This window comes from Gorilla gorilla, chromosome 5, assembly GCF_029281585.2.
Source record: "Gorilla gorilla gorilla isolate KB3781 chromosome 5, NHGRI_mGorGor1-v2.1_pri, whole genome shotgun sequence".
NCBI classification, from domain to species: domain Eukaryota; kingdom Metazoa; phylum Chordata; class Mammalia; order Primates; family Hominidae; genus Gorilla; species Gorilla gorilla.
The window spans coordinates 47,738,533-47,758,084 of record NC_073229.2 but is presented as its reverse complement, the minus strand read 5'-3'; the positions used below and the strand labels follow the sequence as shown (position 1 = coordinate 47,758,084).

Sequence of the window (19,552 nt, the reverse complement as noted above, 5' to 3'; positions counted from 1 at the left end):
GTGATCATTTAAATAAGTATTTCAGTAGATCACTTGGAAGAGTAAATTTGTACTACCACTAAATATTAAAAATGGAAAAACAATGTCAAGAAAGACAGAAGAACTATACGAATACTAGGCTATCAGTCAAGGATTTCCAGCAACTTAATAATACAAATTCTAAAAGAATGGAAAGATAGAAATTATTTAAAATAAAAAAATTTATCCAAGTTTACAGACAAAAATTTAACTTGTAATGACCCCAACCAAGTTCTTACTATAGTAGATGAAAACAGACCCACACCAAGACACATCACAGTGAAATTTTAGAAGGTGGGTGGAAAAGAAGAAATCCCAAAAACATCAAAAGGCAAGAAAAACAACATTAGAAGCTAAAAAATGTTGATGGAATGTCATGGAAATTCCTAGGAAAAATGTTTTCAATACAGAATTCCATACCAAGTCCAGGTTGGAATAAGTGCTAGAGTAGCCTGAAGACATTTTCAGAAGCTTAGGCTTTCAGATTTTACTTTCCATGTTCCCTTAGGAACACGGATGAAATGAGAAACAAAAACGATGGAGAAAACCAAAAAAGGGGACACATGGGATCCAGGCAATAGGAGAGCCAGCATAAGAGAGAGGCAGAGGGATGCCCAGGATGAGGTGAAGACGATCTTGGAAATCAGCCCAGATGTGCATGCACCAGTCCACATGTGGCAGGACCAAGGGAAGTGTCTTCACAAAGATGAGGTTGGCAGAACACGGGGCATGGTTGAATATATTCATGGAGACTGTCTTGGTTCATTTATGCTGCTATAACAGAATGCCATAGTCTGGGTCAGTTATGAAGAACAGAAATTTGTTTTCTCAGTTGTGAGGCTAGGAATCCAAGATCAAGCCACCAGCATTTGGCAAGAGCCTTCTTGTTGTGTCTTCACATGGCAAGTGGATCAAGGGCAAGAGAGAGGACAATATTATTATCATGGGCTCACTCCCATAATAATGATATTAATTTGTTCATGAGGGCTCTGCGCTCATGACTCAGACAGCTTCTATTAGGCCTTACTTTCCAATATCACTGCATTGGGGATCAAGTTTCCAACACATGAACTTTGGGGAACACATTCAAACTATAGCAGAGGCCTTGGAGGGAAATTTGGAAGAGAGTTTATAATGAGTACAACAGAAATTAAGCACGTGAAGGGATAAAACATTTATTAATTCCAGGGAAATTAAAAAGTCAATTCAAGGAAGGAAAATAATCCTTGTGAATAGCATTTCCTAATCTAATTGTGAATAGCATTTCCTAATCTAATTGTGAATAGCATTTCCTAGTCTAGCTGTGAATAGCATTTCTGTGGTCATAATAATATAAATAGTGAACACCCAGCTAACCAAAATTATAAAATATCTATATTGAGAGGACAGGGGTATATGAAAGGGAGCTATACACTAAGGATGATACATAAGAGTGAAAAACAAAACGGCACTATAACACACTATTTGGAGGCACAGATGTAACGATCAAAAAATTAGGCAAAATAAATAAAGTAGATTGCCTCTAGGATTCAGGAAATGGTGTACATGAAAGATTGGGGACATCTGTGTTCATAACAAGCCTTGTAGAAGTATTTGGCTTTTGAAACACTGTCCATAAATCCATTTGATATATTAAAAACATCATGAGACAATTGACTAAGGAATTATTCTATAAGGAGTGTCAGAGAAATGGGGCGGTAATTGGAGGAAGACATGGAATCAGGCAATGGATTTATTTATTTTATTTTTAATTGTTTTGCTTCCACTTAAATTGCGTGTTTTATTTCTCCCAATCCCAGCAATAGCACAGAAGCCCCATCATATCCATCCCAAACTGGTTTCGAGTAGGTTAAGGTTATTGGGACCCTTGTCGGAACATTGATACAAAGAGCTCCCAAACACCGGGCACAAATTTGTCTGCAAACAGATGGAAGTAACCAGTGCACTGGCTCAAATGCTTCATGAGTCAGTTTGATTTTGCAATGCAATTTTCATCCTTGAAACGGCCAGTCTGGAGGGGGAAGGGGTAGCATGAGGGAGTGAAGTTGAAATTGCCTCCTATTAGCTCACTCTTTCATCATTAAACAGAGACCAAGAGAGAAATGGTTCCAACATTTCACCACATATATTTCTTCTTATGCAGTCTAAGCTGAGAATGCCATGTAAATGGGTCACTGCAAAATGTAGCAATTTAGTTTCTCTCCAATCAAAATAAGAAACCAGTATGATCTTACTTCTATTAACTTTTGAAGGTTTACAGCAGTTAAAGTATTTTTGCTTATTTGTATAAAGGTTAAAAAAATCATTTTTTAAATAAAATACAAGAGCAGCCAATTTCACCATCAAGTAAAAGTAAAAACTGGGATTCTTTTTTAAATTAGTCCAAAGTGGCATTTAGGAACTTAGTTGTAGGCCGCTACGCTGACACCATGACAAACCAAAGTGTAGGGTTGGGTCTGGTTTTGTTTCTGTTTTCTTTTCAATATCCAGTGCTCATGGATTAAGTTGTGGAAATGTTCCAATTATAAGGCAGGGATCTGTTTGGATTCCATCATGAGTATGCTCCTTGGGTTGGATGCTGGAGAGTGAGGCATGTTTTGCCGGACCCATGTCGACTACCTAGTAGTCATCAAGGTAAAAAAATTCATCGTCTCCTCCTTGGTATTCCATTCTTTGGAAATCCACTTGGTACCGCAAGAGACCTCCAGTTCTACCAAATCCTTTCACAAACTGAGACCCTTCTTGTGATTTATATGTGACAATTTCCAATGTAGCTCCGACTTTTTTATAGTTGTTAGCAAACCATTTCAACAGGGGCATGCTCTTGATAAGCGCATGTTCCTGCCTGGTCTCTTTGTCTGTGAAATGAGATTTATCCTTTTCTTGCTCTGGAGTTAGAGAATTGTCTCCTCTTTTGTGCCTTGGCAGTGAAGAACATATCTCATTCTATTCAGATTTTCATAGGCTATTAGAATTTCTACAGCTCCCATTTCCAAAGCCTTTAGTGTATCTTCAACACCAAAACAGTACCTGCCTGTGTCCTGGCTGATTTCATCAATGTATCCCTATTAATTTCTTCTTTTGAATAAATTTCACTTTGGAGAGGACTTCAGTAGATAACCCAACAGCTTGGTTGAATCCATTTTCACCACCATAGGATATATCAACTGATTTCTTTTTTTTGAGACTGAGTCTTGCTGTGCTGCCCAGGCGGGAGTGCAGTGGTGTGATCTCGGCTCGCTGCAAGCTCCGCCTCCCAGGTTCACGCCATTCTCCTGCCTCAGACTCCCAAGTAGCTGGGACCACAGGCACCCGCCACCACGCCCAGCTAATTTTGTTTTTGTATTTTTAGTAGAGACAGGGTTTCACCGTGTTAGCCAGGATGGTCTCGATCTCCTGACCTCGTGATCCGCCCGCCTTGGCCTCCCAAAGTGCTGGGATTACAGGCATGAGCCACCGCGCCCGGCCTATCAACTAATTTTAAAACTTTCGATTGTAACCGCTGATCAAACGTATCAGATTGACTTAGTTCAGTTTTAAAGTCAGCGGATCCAGCTAAAACTAGACCAGTCACCTTCCCTTTGTCCCCAGAAATAAACAGCTGCACAGCAGTCTCTGCTACTTTCTGAACATTGTTAGGTCACTTTTCCATTCTTAAACAAGCAAAACGCAAGGCTGACTGACCTTTACCGTGTTTCTTTGGGAGATCCACAGTGAGTTTTTGCAGGACTTCTCTTGTGTTTCCTTGGAGGGTGCCAAAAAGTGCACCACTACCATCTATTACAATGAATCCAGACTTGCTTTCATGTGAAAGTAGTGCTGTAAGAGCTTCTGTGTGGAATTTGTTGTCACACAAATACAATGATGTATTAATTGGTTTGAAATGTTCAAAATCAATGTTAACTTTCTTTTCTTGTGCACATTTATAAGTAGATAGGCAAAATGAAGGAAAATTCAGAACTGAAATGGTCATTATTTTTAAAAACCAGCAATTATAGAGTTAACATGTAGAAGTTCTCTCTCTCTCTCTTTTTTTTTTCTGCCTACTTTGAACATGATGACATTTCTACAGGTGTTGAGATGAAACTCACTGCTTATGGCATTTCAGTCAAGGAAAGAAAACAGTCTTAAAGGCTTTGAAATTAATGGCTTTACAGATTACAATAGCTCCATGGTAATCAACCACCTAGACACCTTTTTATTTTTTTTTTGAGATGGGGTCTCACTCTGTCACCCAGGCTGGAGTACAGTGGCCTGATCTGGGCTCACTGCAAGCTCCGCCTCCCGGGTTCACGCCATTCTCCTGCCTCAGCTTCCTGAGTAGCTGGGACTACAGGTGCCCGCCACCACACCCGGCTAATTTTTTGTATTTTTGATAGAGACGGGGTTTCACCGTGTTAGCCAGGATGGTCTCAATCTCCTGACCTTGTGATCTGCCTGCCTCGGCCTCCCAAAGTGCTGGGATTACAGGCGTGAGCCACCGCACCTGGCTGACACCTTTTATAAATATAAATTTAGGTTTCCCTAACAACTGTGTACAATAATGAAACACTTAATTGAAAAATTAGTAACATAAAAGAAAAATAAATGCTTATAAAAGTTAGGCTCTCAGACCAAATAGGTCAAAATCTTGATCTCAGAGCAATAATATAAGGTATCCCTGTTCAACAGAAAAATTTTGTTTTTTGTGCCATGCAAAAGCCAAAAAGAAAAAGGTGAAGAAAAAAAAAACAGCTAAAATTCTTCCCTGCCCACATTTGCTAATTAAGCAAACAAGACTGGTAAACAAAAGATTGATTTGTTACTAATTCAAGGCTACTTGGAGATATTTTGCTTATACAATTCAGTTAAAAAGAAAGCCATAACTCACTTGAAACAACAACAACAAAAAAGGTGGGGGCAATGAAAGAAGTTTTTTAAAAAAATCTAACTGCCACGGAAAGTGCTTTACCCAAAATTTTGGTCCATAGCTCTCATTAGATTATAAAGGCAACTGAAGTTTAACCTGGACACATAAAATATACCAAGAATGAACCAAGAAGAAATTAAAAACCTGAGCATACCAATAATGAGTAATGAGCTTGAATCAGGAATAAAAAGTCTCCCAACAAAGAAAAGCCCAGTACTGGATGCCTTCATTGTTCAGTTCCACCAAACATTTAAAGAGGGACTGACAACAATTCATCTGAAACTATTCCAAAAAATTGAAGGGAAGGAGTTCTTTCAAATTTATTCTAGGAAGCAAGCATTACCTTGTTATCAAAACCAGGGAAGGATACAACAACAAAAAACTACATGCTGATAAACACAGATGCAAAAATTAACAAAATAGTAGCAAACTAAATCCACAACACATCAAAAAGATTATATGCCATGATCAAATGGGATTTGTTCCAGGGATGCAAGAATGGTTACATATCTGCAAACCAATAAACGTGATAGATCATATCAACGGAATGAAGGGCAAAAATAAAATGATCATCTCTAGATGCAGAAAAAGCATTTGGTAAAATTCAACATCACTTCATGATTAAAAACTCTCATTAGGTATAGATGAAACGTACCTAAATACAATAAAGACTGCATATGACAATTCGATAGTTGACAACATACATAATGGAAAAAAAGTTGAAAGATTTCCCTCTAAGAATTGGAACAAGATAAGGATGCCTGCTTTTACCAAATTTAACATAGTACTAGACTGATTCCTATGGAAATGGATAGAAAATTTTAAAAGATTACGGCAATGACAACAACAAAAACACATAGTACTGGTCCGACCCAGAGCAATTAGGCAAGAGAAGGAAATAAAAGGCATCCAAATTGGAAAAGAGGAAGTCAAATTGTTGCTGTTTGCAGATGACATAATCTTATTTATACACAAACCTAAAGACTCCATCAAAAAACTCTCAGAACTGATAAACAAATTTAGTAAATTTACAGAATATAAAATCAACATAAAAAAACTGTAGGCTTTCCATACAAATCAATAAACATGATAGAGCATATTAGTGGAATGAAAGACAAAAATAATATTATCATCTCTATAGCTGCAGAAAAAGCATTTGATAAAATTCAATATCACTTCATGATAAAAACTTCCAACCAATTAGGTATAGATGGAATGTACCTAAACACAATAAAGGCCATAGAGGCAAACTCAAAATGATGAAAAATCAAGAAAGAAATCTCATTCACAGTAACTATAAAAAAGCATGGGAATAAATTTAACCAAGTATGTAATGAAAACTATAAAATACTAATGAAACAAATAGAAAAGGACACAAAAAATTGAAAGATATTCCATTATCATGGATTGGGAGAATTAATATTGTTAAAGTGACCATACTACCCAAACCAATCTACAGATTCAGGGCAATACCTATCAAAATACCAATGTCATTCTTTATAGAAATAGAAAAAGAAATCTTAAAATTTGTATGGAACCACAAAAGACCCTGAATAGCTAAAACAATCTTGAGCAAAAAGAACAAAGCTGGAAGTATCACAGTACCTGACTTCAAAATATACAGCTATAGTAACCAAAATGGCAAGCAAGGTATTGGCGTAAAAACGGACACATAAACCAATGAGACAGAATAGAGAACCCCGAAATAAATCCATATATTTACAGTTAATTTCTTTTTTCTTTTCTTTCTTTCTTTTTTTTTTTTTGAGACGGAGTCTCACTCTGTCACCCAGGCTGGAGTGCAGTGGTGCGATCTTGGCTCACTGCAACCTCCACCTACTGAGTTCAGGTGATTCTCCTGCCTCAGCCTGGAATGATAGTCGTGTGCCATCACGCCTGGCTAATTTTTGTATTTTAGTAGAGACGGGGTTTCACCATGTTGGTCAGGCTGGTCTCAAACTCCTGACCTCGTGATCCGTCTGCCTCAGCCTCCCAAAGTGCTGGGATTACAGGCATGAGCCACCGTGCCCAGCCACTCAATTTGTTTTTAACAAAATCACCAAGAACATATACTGAGGAAAGGGCAGTTTCTTCAATAAATGATGCTGGGGAAACTGGATATCCATATTAGGAGGTATGAAACTAGACTGCTATCTCTCACCATTCACAAAAATCAACTGAAAATGAGTTAAGGACTTAAATGCAAGACCCAAAACTATGAACCTACTGGGAGAAAACATACAGAAAACACTTTAGAGTGTTGGACGCAGCAAAGATTTTGTGATTAAGACCTTGAAAGCACAGGCAAGAGAAGCAAAAATGTATGAATGGGACTACATCAAACTAAAAATTTCCTGTACAGCAATGAAAACAATCAACAGAGATAAAACAGCAACTTAGAGAATGAAAGTATTTGCAAAGTATTCATCTGATAAGGGATTAATAGCTAGAATTTACAAGAAACTCAAACAACAGCAAAATAATAATAATAGTATTTTAAAAGGAGCAAATGTGCACCCATCACCCACGCAGTACACACTGCACCCAAATTGTAGCTTTTTGTCCCTCACCTTCTTCCCTCCCTTTCCCCGAGTCCCCAGAGTCCATTGTGTCATTCTTATGCCTTTGTATCCTCATAGTTTTGCTCCCACTTAAGAGTGAGAACATACGATGTTTGGTTTTCCATTCCTGAGTTACTTCACTTGGAATAATAATCTTCAATCTCATCCAGGTTGCTGTGAATGCCATTAATTCATTCCTTTTTGTGACTGAGTAGTTTCTTTATCCACTCATTGATTGATGGGCATTTGGGTTGGTTCCACATTTTTGCAATTGTGAATTGTGCTGCTATAAACGTGTGTGCAAGTATCTTTTTCATATAATGACTTCTTTTCCTCTGGGCAGATACCCATTGTGGGATTGTGGGATTGCTGGATCAAATAGTAGTTCAACTTTTAGTTCTCTAAAAAAATCTCCACCTTGTTTTCCATAGTGGTTGTACTAGTTTACATTCCTATCAGCAGTGTAGAAGTGTTCTCTGTTCAGGCCAGGCACGGTGGCTCCAGCCTGTAATCCCAGCACTTTGGGAGGCCGAGGCGGGTGGATCACGAGGTCAGGAGATCGAGACCATCCTGGCTAACACAGTGACGCCTGTAGTCCCAGCTACTCGGGAGGCTGAGGCAGGAGAATGGTGTGAACCCGGGAGGCGGAGCTTGCAGTGAGCCGAGATTGCGCCACTGCACTACAGCCTGGGCTACAGAGCCAGACTCCGTCTCAAAAAAAAAAAAAAAAAAAGAAGTGTTCCCTGTTCACCACATCCATGCCAACATCTATTATTTTTTGATTTTTTGATTATGGCCATTCTTGCAGATATAAGGTGGTATCACATTGGCGTTTTGATTTACGTTTCCCTGATCATTAGTGATGTTGAGCATTTTTTCATATGTTTGTTGGCCAGCTGTATATCTTCTTTTGAGAATTGTCTACTCAGCCCACTTTTTGTCTACTCAGCCTACTTAGCCCACTTTTTGATGAGATTGTTTGTTCTTTTTCTTGCTAATTTGTGTGAGTTTGTTGTAGATTCTGGATATTAGTCCTTTGTCAGATGCATAGATTGTGAAGATTTTCTCCCACTCTGTGGGTTGTCTGTTTACTCTGCTGACTGTTCTTTTGCCATGCAAACGCTCTTTAGTTTCATTGGGTCCCACCTATTTATCTTTGTTTTTGTTGCATTTTGCTTTTGGGTTCTTGGTCATGAAATCCTTGCCTAAGCCAATGTCTAGGAGGTTTTTTTCAGTATTATCTTCTAGAATTTGTATAGTTTCAGGTCTTAGTTTTAAGTGCTTGATCCATCTTGGTTGATTTTTGTATAAGGTGAGAGTTGAGGATCCAGTTTCATTCTCCTACATGTGGCTAGCCAATTATCCCAGCACCATTTGTTCAATAAGGTGTCCTTTCCCCACTTTATGTTTTTGTTTGCTTTGTCGAAGAACAATTGGCTGTAAGTATTTGGGTTTATTTCTGGGTTTTCTATTTTGTTCCATTGGTCTATGGGCCCATTTTCATACCAGTACCATGCTGTTTTGGTGACTTTGGCCTTATAGTATAGTTTGAAGTCAGGTAATGTGATGCCTCAAGGTTTGTTCTTTTTGCTTAGTCTCGCTTTTGCTATGCAGGCTTTTTTTGGGTTTTATATGAATTTTAGGATTTTTTTTCTAGTTCTATGAAGAATGTTTGTGGTATTTTGATGAGAATTGCATTGAATTTATAGATTTCTTTTGGTAGTATGGTAATTTTCACAATATTGATTCTACCCATCCGTGAGCATGGGATGTGTTTCCGTTTGCTTGTGTCATCTGTGATTTCTTTCAGCAGTGTTTTGTAGTTTTCCTTGTAGAGGTCTTTCACCTCCTTAGGCTAGGTATATTTCTAAGTTTTTTTTTTTTTTTTTTTTTTTTACAGCTGTTGTAAAAGGGATTGAGTTCTTGATTTGATTCTCAGCCTGGTCACTGTTGGAGTATAGGAAAGCTACTGATTTGTGTACATTAATTTTGTATCCAGAAATATTGCAGAATTTTTGTATCAGTTTTAGGAGCTTTTTGGAGGAGTCTTTAGAGTTTCCTAGGTATACAATCATATCAGCAAACAACGACAGTTTGGCTTCCTCTTTACTGATTTGGATGACCTTTATTTCTTTCTCTTGTCTGATTGCTCTGGCTAGGACTTTCAGGACTGTGTTGAAGAGAAGTGGTGAGAGTGGGCATCATTGTCTTGTTCCAGTTTTCAGAGGGAATGCTTTCAACTTTTCCCCACTCAGTATTATGTTGGCTGTGGGTTTCTCATAGATGGCTTTGATTACATTGAGGTATGTTCCTTGTATGCCGATTTTGCTGAGAGCTTTAATCATAAAGGATGCCAGATTTTGTTGAATTTTTTTTTGCATCTATTGAGATGATCATGTGATTTTTGTTTTTAATTCTGTTTATGTGGTGTGTCACATTTATTGACTTGAGTGTGTTCAACCATCCCTTCTTCCCTGGTATGAAACCCACTTGATTGTGGTGGATTATCTTTTTGATATGATTTTGAATGTTTCCATCACAAAGAAATGGTAAACGTTTGATGTGATGCATAGGCTAAATACCCTGATTTGCTTATTACACATTGTATACATGTATCAAAATATCACACTGTACTATATCAATATGTATAATTATGTCAATTAAAATAAATAAAAATAGTAGCCATGACTTTAAATAACTTAAGAAATAATATGGACCAGGGGATGAGGAAATAACATGACCCAGCCCTGACCAATCAGAGTTTCCCACACTGTACCACATCTCCATAACAACAGGTATTGGTCCAAAGGTCATCTTCTCTGGTTCTTTATTTATGAACATTGTGAGAAAGATGTCTATTTTTCTGCCGAAGCTGTTAAGGTAGAATAATATGAGAGGAGTTGGAGCTGATAAGCTGATATTGGCTATCTTCTTTAGAAGTACAGAGAGATCTGATGACAAATGTGTCTCTGAATCTAATCATGTCTCTAGCCAGCCTCACCCCTGGCCTTTCCAGATAAATTTACATGTTGAATCTTTTCTTTAAAATTATTAACTTGTGACTAAAAAGGTCTTGCTTCTATAACACAAATATTATTTGTTTTTAAGTGAAGGCCCAACAGATTTTAATGTTCTCTCCATCAGTGAGCTATAATTACTGTAAGTATAGTCTTGGACATATCACTTATATTAACCTTTCTCGTTCCCAGTGTTACATCTGAATCTTGAAGACATAAAATGAGCTTTGACCTAGTATAAGGATTAGGAGGTAGAATAAATGTAAAGTACCAGGACCTGACACTTGGAAAGTTTTTTTAAATGTCTCAGCTCTTTTCATCATTTGTAAGCTGCACTATTAATTTATTAAAAGTTTTTGAGGGAAAACTTAAATCTGTATTAAACATTTGCAGTGTTTTTGGCTGATTGGCATACTTATATTTATCCTTTCAGTTATGTAATATTTTCCCATCCATATCCAAATTTTAAGACTTATATTTTTGAGAACTATAGAGTCAAAAGCATTTTCTGACTTGACTTAGGCCACAGGTTACTCTGCACAGCATCACTGAGACACACCTATCTGTAAAGCTTTTCATATACATAATCTCCAAGACATATAATGCTGTATGGAGACACTTGAATTTCCACAAAGATGCTGGACATTTCATCAGGACCTTATGGCGCTGGAGGCAGATAAGATCTTTCAGAATCAAATTAGCACCCCTTGGCCTGAAGCCTCACATGCTGAGATACAGAGTTCCTAGGGTCCCTCCTGAATATGGTCTTCAAGATGAAGAGAAAATGTCAGGCTATGAGATTCAAAAGAGAGGAGTCAGAGAAACACCTCCCCTGGAATCAGGACCAATTTTAGTTTTGAGATTTAGTCAAAGAAAGATATAGAAGCTAAATATAGGGCCACAATTTGAAGATATAAGAAAGGTAAGATTTCACAGTGTTAGTGCTGAGATGGGGCCAGTTGTACAATATGATCCCAGAATCTCAGTGCTGACATCATTGCAAGTTTAATCTTCCAATTCTCCAACTCAGAATGTCATATTTTCCTCCTTCACTCCCACGTCACCTCCTGTAGGGCACTTCTGCATGGCGTGCAAAGCATCTCCCTTGATGGCTATTTTCTGTGCTTGCCCCTGGAGTCTTCTCTGTGTTGCACCTGTGATCACACTGTTCTATAACCAGCTTCTTCCCCCAGAGGACTGAGGGCTCCCTCCATGTATCTCCAGTACCTAGCACAAGATGAGTTTTATTGCATACTTTACTTCATTTTTATCATATATTATTTAAAAATGGTTCTACAAAGCTTATAGTGAAAACTCTTAACTTTTCAGAGACAGGAATTTTTCCCTGTCCCACATCTCCTAATCTGAAAATTTCTGTTTTGTAGAAGCGGCCACTTTTTGTTCTTCAAAAAATTAAACATAGAATTGACATATGATCCAGCAATTCCTCTTCTGGGTACAGACCCAAAAGAAGTTAAAGCAGAGACCAAGCAGATATTTGTACATCATGTTTATAACAACATTATTCACAACTACCAAAAGGTAGAAGTAACAGAGTATACATCCATTGATGGATGAACAAAGTGTGGTAGATCCATACAATGGAATATTTTTCAGAAGAAGGAAGGAAATTATTTTCCTGTATTATGTATGAACCTTGAAGACATGAAGCTAGATTAAATAAATCAGACTGAAAAGGAAAAATATTGTATGAATCCACTTACATGATTCACCTAGTTTTGTAAGATTCATAGACAGAATGTAGAATGGAGGTTATCAGGGGCTGGGAGGAGGAGAGAGTGAGGAGATGTTGCTTAGTAGACCTAGCATTTAGTTTGGGAAGATGAAAAAGTTCTGGAGATGGAGGGTGGTGATGGTTACACAGCATGAATATACTTAATGTCATAGAACTATACACTTAAAAATGGCAAAATGGTAAATTTTATCATATATTTTTTAACCATAATTTAAAAAAGCAGCTACTCTAATGCTTTAAATAGCTTCTTCTTATCCTTATCTCCATATTTCTTTATTTCTTGTTCAAACTTTTTTTATTTTTTATTTTTGGAGACAAGGTTTCACTCTGTCACCTAGACTGGAGTACAATGACATCATGGCTCCCTGCAGCCTTGGCCTTCTGGGCTCAAGTGATCCTCTCACCTCAGCCTCCTGAGTAGCTAGGACTGCAGGTGCAAGCCCACCACACCTGGCTAATTTTTCTGTTTTTTGGTAGAGATGGGGTCTCACTACATTGCCCAGGCTGGTCTTGAACTCTTGGCCTCCCAAAGTGCTGGGATTATAGGTTTGAGCCACTGTGCCCAGCCTCAAACTTTCCATTATAGAAAACTTCAAATACACAAAAACAGAATTATATAATGAATTCTCATTATCCATCATCACATTCAATAATTATTAACATTTGTCCATCATATTTCATATGTTTCCACTTTTTTCCAGGAGAATTTTAAAAAATAGACTTCAGTTCTAGAACAGTTTTAACTACAGGAAAATTGAGAAGTTGTTTCTCCTGTTATTAACATCTAACATTAGTATGGTTCATTTCTTACAATTATTGAACCAATATTGATGCATTATTTTTAACCAAAAGTCGTACATTACTCATGTGTCCTTGAGTTTTACCTAATAATATTTTTCTACTCCAAGGTCCCATTCAAGATACCCTATTACATGGGGTTGTCATGCCTCCTTAGGCTCCTCTTGGCTGTGACAATTCCTCAGATTTTCCTTGTTTTTGATGACCTAGACGTTATTGAGGAATACTAGTTAGGTATTTTACAGAATGTTCCTCTATTGGAATTCGGCGGTTTTTTTTTTTTTTTCATAATAAGTAGGGGTTATGGATTCGGGGGGAGGAAAGCCACAAGTGAGGTACCATTTTCATTACATCATATCAAGAATTCACACTTCCAGAAGAGGGAGTTAATGCTGTTCCTTTAAGGACAAAGTATCTACCTACCTTATTTGGAGTTCTTCTGCAGGGGAGATTTTGCCTCCTCTCCTCCATTGATTTATTTATCACATCATTTATATCCTTATAAACTCATCTCTGGAGGATTGTAAAAGCAAATCCTTTGCATACAATTTCACAGTTAAATAGTTCAGCATGCATCTTTCACAGAATAGGGTTTTTAAAAAACATAAAGCCATGCTATTCTCACACTAACAAAATTAACAACAGTTCTCTAATTTTGCTAAACACTCAATGCATATTCAAATATCTGTCTTGTCTTTTTCAATTGGTCTGTCTGAAACAGAAGCTAGAGAAGGTCCACACATTGCAATTGCTTCTTTTGTCTCTTTATTCTCTGTTCTTCTATAACATACCACCCACCCTACCTATTTTTTTTTTCTCAAGGCTTTGATTTGTTGGAGAAACTGTTACCAGAAAAACAGGTCCCGATCCCGACCCCAAAAGAGTATTCTTGGATCTTGCACAGGAAGGAATTAAAGGTGAGTCACAGAGTGCAGTGAGAAGGAGATAGTTTATTGAAAGTTACTCAGATACAGAGTAGGTGTCCTCAGAAAGCAAAAGGAAGAATGCACCATCTTTGTTGTAAACTCTTCTAATGTAGGGGTTTAATCTACATAAAAGCTAAGTTAAATGTCTATGTGTGGGTGCTCTGACAGCATGACAAAATTTAGGACCTATTGATTTAAAGAAAGTTATCCTTGGCATTTTAGTTAGTATATCAAAGCATGACTATAATAATCTTAAAAGCATATATTATAATGTGACGTCAGGACATGTGGACATTCTGTTGTCTGTCATAGGCGTTTGTTCTTGCAGGCATTATTAAGTTGTTTGATCAGCTGTAAACCTCTTATGACCATGGGTTGTGACTGGCAAGGAATATGCCTTGCTAGTTGAAAGATGGAGTTGACTTTAAAATGGTGTCACCCTGGCTCTCCTATGCTTCTGTTTCCCCAAAAAAGCCAGGTTACTTGTCCTGTAGAATGATCCACATTCTGAGTTTGGCTAATGACATTCTCATGGTATTAACTTGTTTCTTTATATGTTGTTTTTTCTGTTACCCACAAAATAATTCTTCTGATACACATTTGTAATCTTACCATGCCAGCATCTGCTACTCTTCATGTTACCAAATTTCTGTTCAAGGACCACTAAAGCCACAGTCAGTGGACATTCTGAGACCTCTAGGGGAGGGTGGAGATGCTGTCCTTTAATATAGTCTGACCCAAGCAACCTCCCCACTTGGCATGGTGAATCTAGACAAGCTAAAGAATTTACTACGCCCCAGGCCTGCACCAGCCCTCTCCTAAGACCTTGGGCACTCTCATTTCCCTTTTTTTTTTTTCTAAAGGAAGTCATAGTTTCTCATAACCTTTGCTAGTGATCCTGGACCTTGGTTGTTCCCTGAGGCTGTGTTCTCCACACTGCTGCCATCACTGCTACAGCAGAGGTGCAGAAAGCTCAGGAGAGAGAAGGGAGGAAAAGCTGAAGATTTTGTGTTATTCATGCTTTCCTGACTCCGGTGAAAGTGCTTCCTCCACCTGCAACCATTTCTGTTTCTATACTGTTGAGTCTTGTGTTCCCAAGACCAAGGGAAGCCCATTTTCTTTAAAGCCAGTCACAGTTTCTGTTGGCTGATGGAACATCTATTGTCCAGCAGTTGTATTCCTGCTCACAAATGCAAAACAGTTTGATGCCACGCACATTCCAGGGCTTAGACTGGAAATGCTGTCCCTTGCCCCTTTGTTACCTTCTGACAGGGATCAGTCCATAGTGTAGTTGGTGTCACAGGAGTCCCGAAGAAGCCTTCCAATAGATACCCAAATGTGATTCAAAGCGGCACAGGCACACACCACGGTGCCACATGGTGCCTATGTAAAGCAGGTATATCAGGAATGCTAAGCAGAGAAGTAGCAGAACACACTGATCCCCATGTTCTCATTGTACAGTTGGGTGCAATTAAGCTGGCACAATGGACTCTTCTCATGGCTACTGTTCCAGTAGTGTGGATGCCCCCAAATGCTGCATATTTACTAGGACAGCCAGGCAGAGACAGCTGTGTACTATGATACAACAGTAGTCCCTCTTAGAGGAAGTGACCTTGTTAGAAGTGGGAGTTTCTGAAGCTCTTCACCTGTTACTGGCCTGCTCTTCCATAGCGTTACTTCAGACCTGCTGGCCCAGCTATCCACTCTGCTAACAGGTCTGTCTCTGCTAACAGGTCTAGCTCTGTCTCCTCAGCACATGTTCTAGGCTCTGACTGCAAGCGCTGACTTGGGCTCCCGGCCCCACACAGACCCTCTGTTCCATGAAAGGACCATCTATGCAAAGTGCCCCCCAAATGCCAAAGGAGCCAATAAACCAAGGAACAAGACAGACAAATCTAGTTTGTCAGTAAAGAGTGTTTTATTGGGGAACTTACAGACAGAAGCGTGGTCTTGGATGGCAGCAAGACAGGTAGGTTTCTGCACTTATTACCCCCACACCCAGGGCTTATATACCACAGGGAAAGAGTATACATGCTCTGTGCAAGACAAAGGCTACTACTGTCCAGAACAGGTAAGAATGCTAATGTGTCATAGCCTAGAATTTGTATAACATCAAGGTTGACATGTTCTTACAATAGGGATGGTAAATAAAGTAGGAATCAGGAGTCAGTCCTGGGACTGGGGCTAATCAGAAGTCAGCATAGAGAATTAGCATCCAAGAGGGAGTCACTTTTCTCTCCACATCCCAGCCCTCTAATCCAGCTCTTACAATCTCATGGACTCACATTTCCCCCATAGTCCCTGAGCCTTCAGAGGGGGCTGTGGGTGACATTTTGATGGTGTGAGTGACACATTTTATCAATTTGTTTTCTACTTGTTAAGCAGGGGCCACAGCAACAACACAAACAACAGACGATGATATGTATGCCAGGTGTAAGACACAGAATTAAAAATGCCCTTTACCATGTTTATTCAGGAACCAAACCAAGAGGTATAGAGCAGAACAACAATAGGAACAGAAGACTATGGGTGGAATTAAAAATGTTTAGTAAGTATTTGGTGGGGCAGTTCTTCCCCATTAAACAGAATGACTGGTAGCTCCATCTCTGTTGATTAGGAACATAGGATTGTGGGCTGGGAGTACACACCAAACATGTTGCTTGAGGGGCAAAGGCGCTGGTATTATGTGTAGGGTTACAGGGGCAGCAAAGGACCATGTCAAATGGCCAGCCAGGGTGCTTCTTAAAAGGGGCTGTGTTCCAGTTTATTGGTATGTGGAGTGTTTTGGCCCAGACTTCAGCAGGATCAATGGAGACCACTTTAGTTGGTAGGGAATTCCTTGCTGTCTGGAAAGAAATGCTCTATCCAACATAGGGGAAGTTGCTAGTCCAACCCCCCCATTCAAGTGTCTCCTCCCTGGCTCAAGATCTTGAGGAGTTCTAAATAACCTTTGCCATTGGCCTTTTATCTGCTCAGGTCAGAGATGCATCTGGTTGGACTTTCTTCACTACTATGGTTAATGGATCCATCTCTGTGGTGGTCCTGAGTCATTGGTGTGGTGCCAGCACCATATTTGTCTCAACTAAGTTAAGGTTTCTAATGGCTTGAGGCAAAATCTTTGTCTAACTATGAAAGATATTGGATTTTGAGAGTGCTCAAAACTGTGCCTTCAAAATACCATTTTTCCTTTCAATCAACCCTGTTGCTTGGGGGAGTATACAGTAAGTGAAATACCCAATCTATGTCCCTTTCATGCATCCAGTCTTGGACACCATGTCTGGTGAAATGCATGCCTCGATTGCTATCAATATGTGGAGGGTATCCATACATGACACTGAGTTGCTCCAAGCCCCTGATGGTGGCTGTTTGGTTTGCTCTTACAAGGGAAAGCTTGCAACAATCCCATGGCAGTGTATACACATGTTAGTGCATACTTTCGTCTCAAGATTACTGGCAGGGGTCTGATGTAGTCTATCTACCAGTCTGTCACAGGGGTGGCTGTCTTATGTATATGTCCAGGTGTATGTGGGATGTGGCAGAGGTACAGACGGGAACAAATTAAGCAGTTTGCTACCGCCACCACTAAATCTGCATAGCAGAGAGCCAATCCTGCTCCCTTTGCTATTTGGCAGCCCATTCGTGCACTGAAATCCCCACTGTGATATGTACCTAATCAACCAGCTCAGTATTCTAATTTTTGCTAGGATGTCTGCCTCCATGTTTCTGGGAGGTGAATCTGACCAGTGTGCTGAAGCAATTAGGTCCACAGTGGGTTCCTGTAGACTTTTCCAAATGTCTTTCCACATATCAGCTCCCCATAAGGATTTTAAAATTATATACCAATCATCTCAGGCCCTTTGGGCAAGCCAAATTGTAAGACCCTTAAGTACTGCCAGACTGTCTGTACAGAGAACTATAGGTGGTGGCTCACGGGTACAAACCAACCATGCAGCTTGGAGTTCTGCCCATTGACTGCTCTGTTGCATTCCCATCTCAAACCAGATACTGTCTGTGGTTGTGCAGCTACTACTGTCCATACATAGGGTTACCTTGGCTCAATGCATCTAAGTACCAAGCATTATCAGGAATGAGGGCCATGCCTTCATGTACCATTGGAGACATCTCCTGTGAGGGCTCCACAATAGGGGCAGCACTGGACTCATAATTTACTGGCCCTAACATAGCATGCAGTTCATCTCTTAAGGGATGCATGGAGAAGGCACTATGTTGTTGCATGTATGCATGGCACTTTTGTAAAGTGGAAACTTGGGCAATAGCTGATACAGGCCTGGCAAACACTCCTACCCAGTCCTTGATAGGAGACCTGTTCTCCCTGGTACCAGGAAAGCAGCAGTTATGGATTCAACTTGTGGCAAGACCTTCTATATCCCCAGGACCTGTTATTCAACTGGGAAATAGCAGGTTTCAGTACCCTTCCATTAATTGTGACTAAAATTCTAAAGGAACTGCTTCCCTATGCTGGACTTTATATTTTCATCATCCAAAATTATAGTTTAGTTTTACCTTTAAAAATATGTTTTTTGTTCTCATTTGTTCCATAGGTTTCTCCTTGAAATTTATATTGTATGGTAAGGTTTCCTATTGTTTGCATTTTGTGGATTGCACGACAAGGTGTGGTTTAATGTATTTCTATTACCTGTATTTTCTATAAATTGGTAGTTTGGTATAGAGGTTTGTGTACATTCAGGGTTTTTTTTTTCTGTAAGTATTGATGGTTCTGTAAAAGGAAAATAAAATCTTGGGGCCCCAAAATTACTAAGCTAAAGGGAAAAGTCAAGCTGGGAACTGCTTAGGGTAAACCTGCCTCCCATCTGTTCAAAGTCGCCCCTCTGCTCACTGAGATAAACACATGTCTGATTGCCTCATTTGGAAAGGCTAATCGGAAACTCAAAAGAATGCAACCATTTGTCTCTCATCTATCTGTGACCTGGAAGCCCCCTCCTTGCTTCGAGTTGTCCCGCCTTTCCAGACGGAATCAATCTTTAGCTTACATATGTTGATCACTGTCTCATGTCCCCTTAAAATGTATAAAACCAAGTTGTGCTCTGACCACCAAAGTTGTGCTCAGAAGTGACACCAAAGAACATGGTGGCATAAGAACTCCAAGGACACCCTCCCCTCCACAGCGGCAATGTGCTTGTTGAAACACCAGTATAAAAAAACTCGATGAGAGCTGTGATTGGATTTAGTGTTGATATATTTTTTGTAAATTGTGGTAAAACATGCATACTATATAATTTACCTTCTAACCATTTTTTCAGTGTACAACTTGGTGGCATTAAGCACATTTACAGTGTTGTGTAACCACCGCCAATATCCATTTCCAGAACATTTTCATCATCCTAAACAGAAACTGTACCCATTAAACCATAACTGCCCATTCTCCCTACCCCCAGCCCCTGGTAATCTCTATTCTATTTTCTGTTTCTATGAATTTGCTTATTCTAGCTACTTTATATAAGTAAAATATCATATTTGTTTTTATTTCTGGCTTATTTCACTTATAGTGTTTTCAAGGCTCATCCAATTAGAATTTCATTCACTTT

General features: G+C 39.1%; 1 protein-coding gene across 27 annotated transcripts in view; it reads left to right on the top strand.

Moving 5' to 3' along the window:
- Positions 1-19,552, top strand: part of LOC101151917 (putative uncharacterized protein ZNRD1-AS1) — an 85,864-nt gene that overhangs the window by 31,494 nt on the left and 34,818 nt on the right. For 11 of the 27 annotated variants that reach the window (XR_010134056.1, XR_010134061.1, XR_010134060.1 and 8 more), the window contains 2 exons: positions 13,882-13,976; positions 15,719-15,954. The exons of 1 other annotated variant lie outside the window; for it this stretch is intronic. Coding sequence is in view for 8 of the 26 variants with exons in the window: in XM_063707094.1 (XP_063563164.1) it covers positions 13,882-13,974 (93 nt within the window). In the remaining 18 variants the exon portion in view is untranslated. Of the gene's footprint in view, positions 1-11,890; positions 12,048-13,881; positions 13,977-15,718; positions 15,955-16,461; positions 19,550-19,552 lie in introns of those variants that run through there. 15 more of the 27 variants (XR_008680550.2, XR_010134059.1, XR_010134055.1 and 12 more) reach the window with 4 other exon arrangements.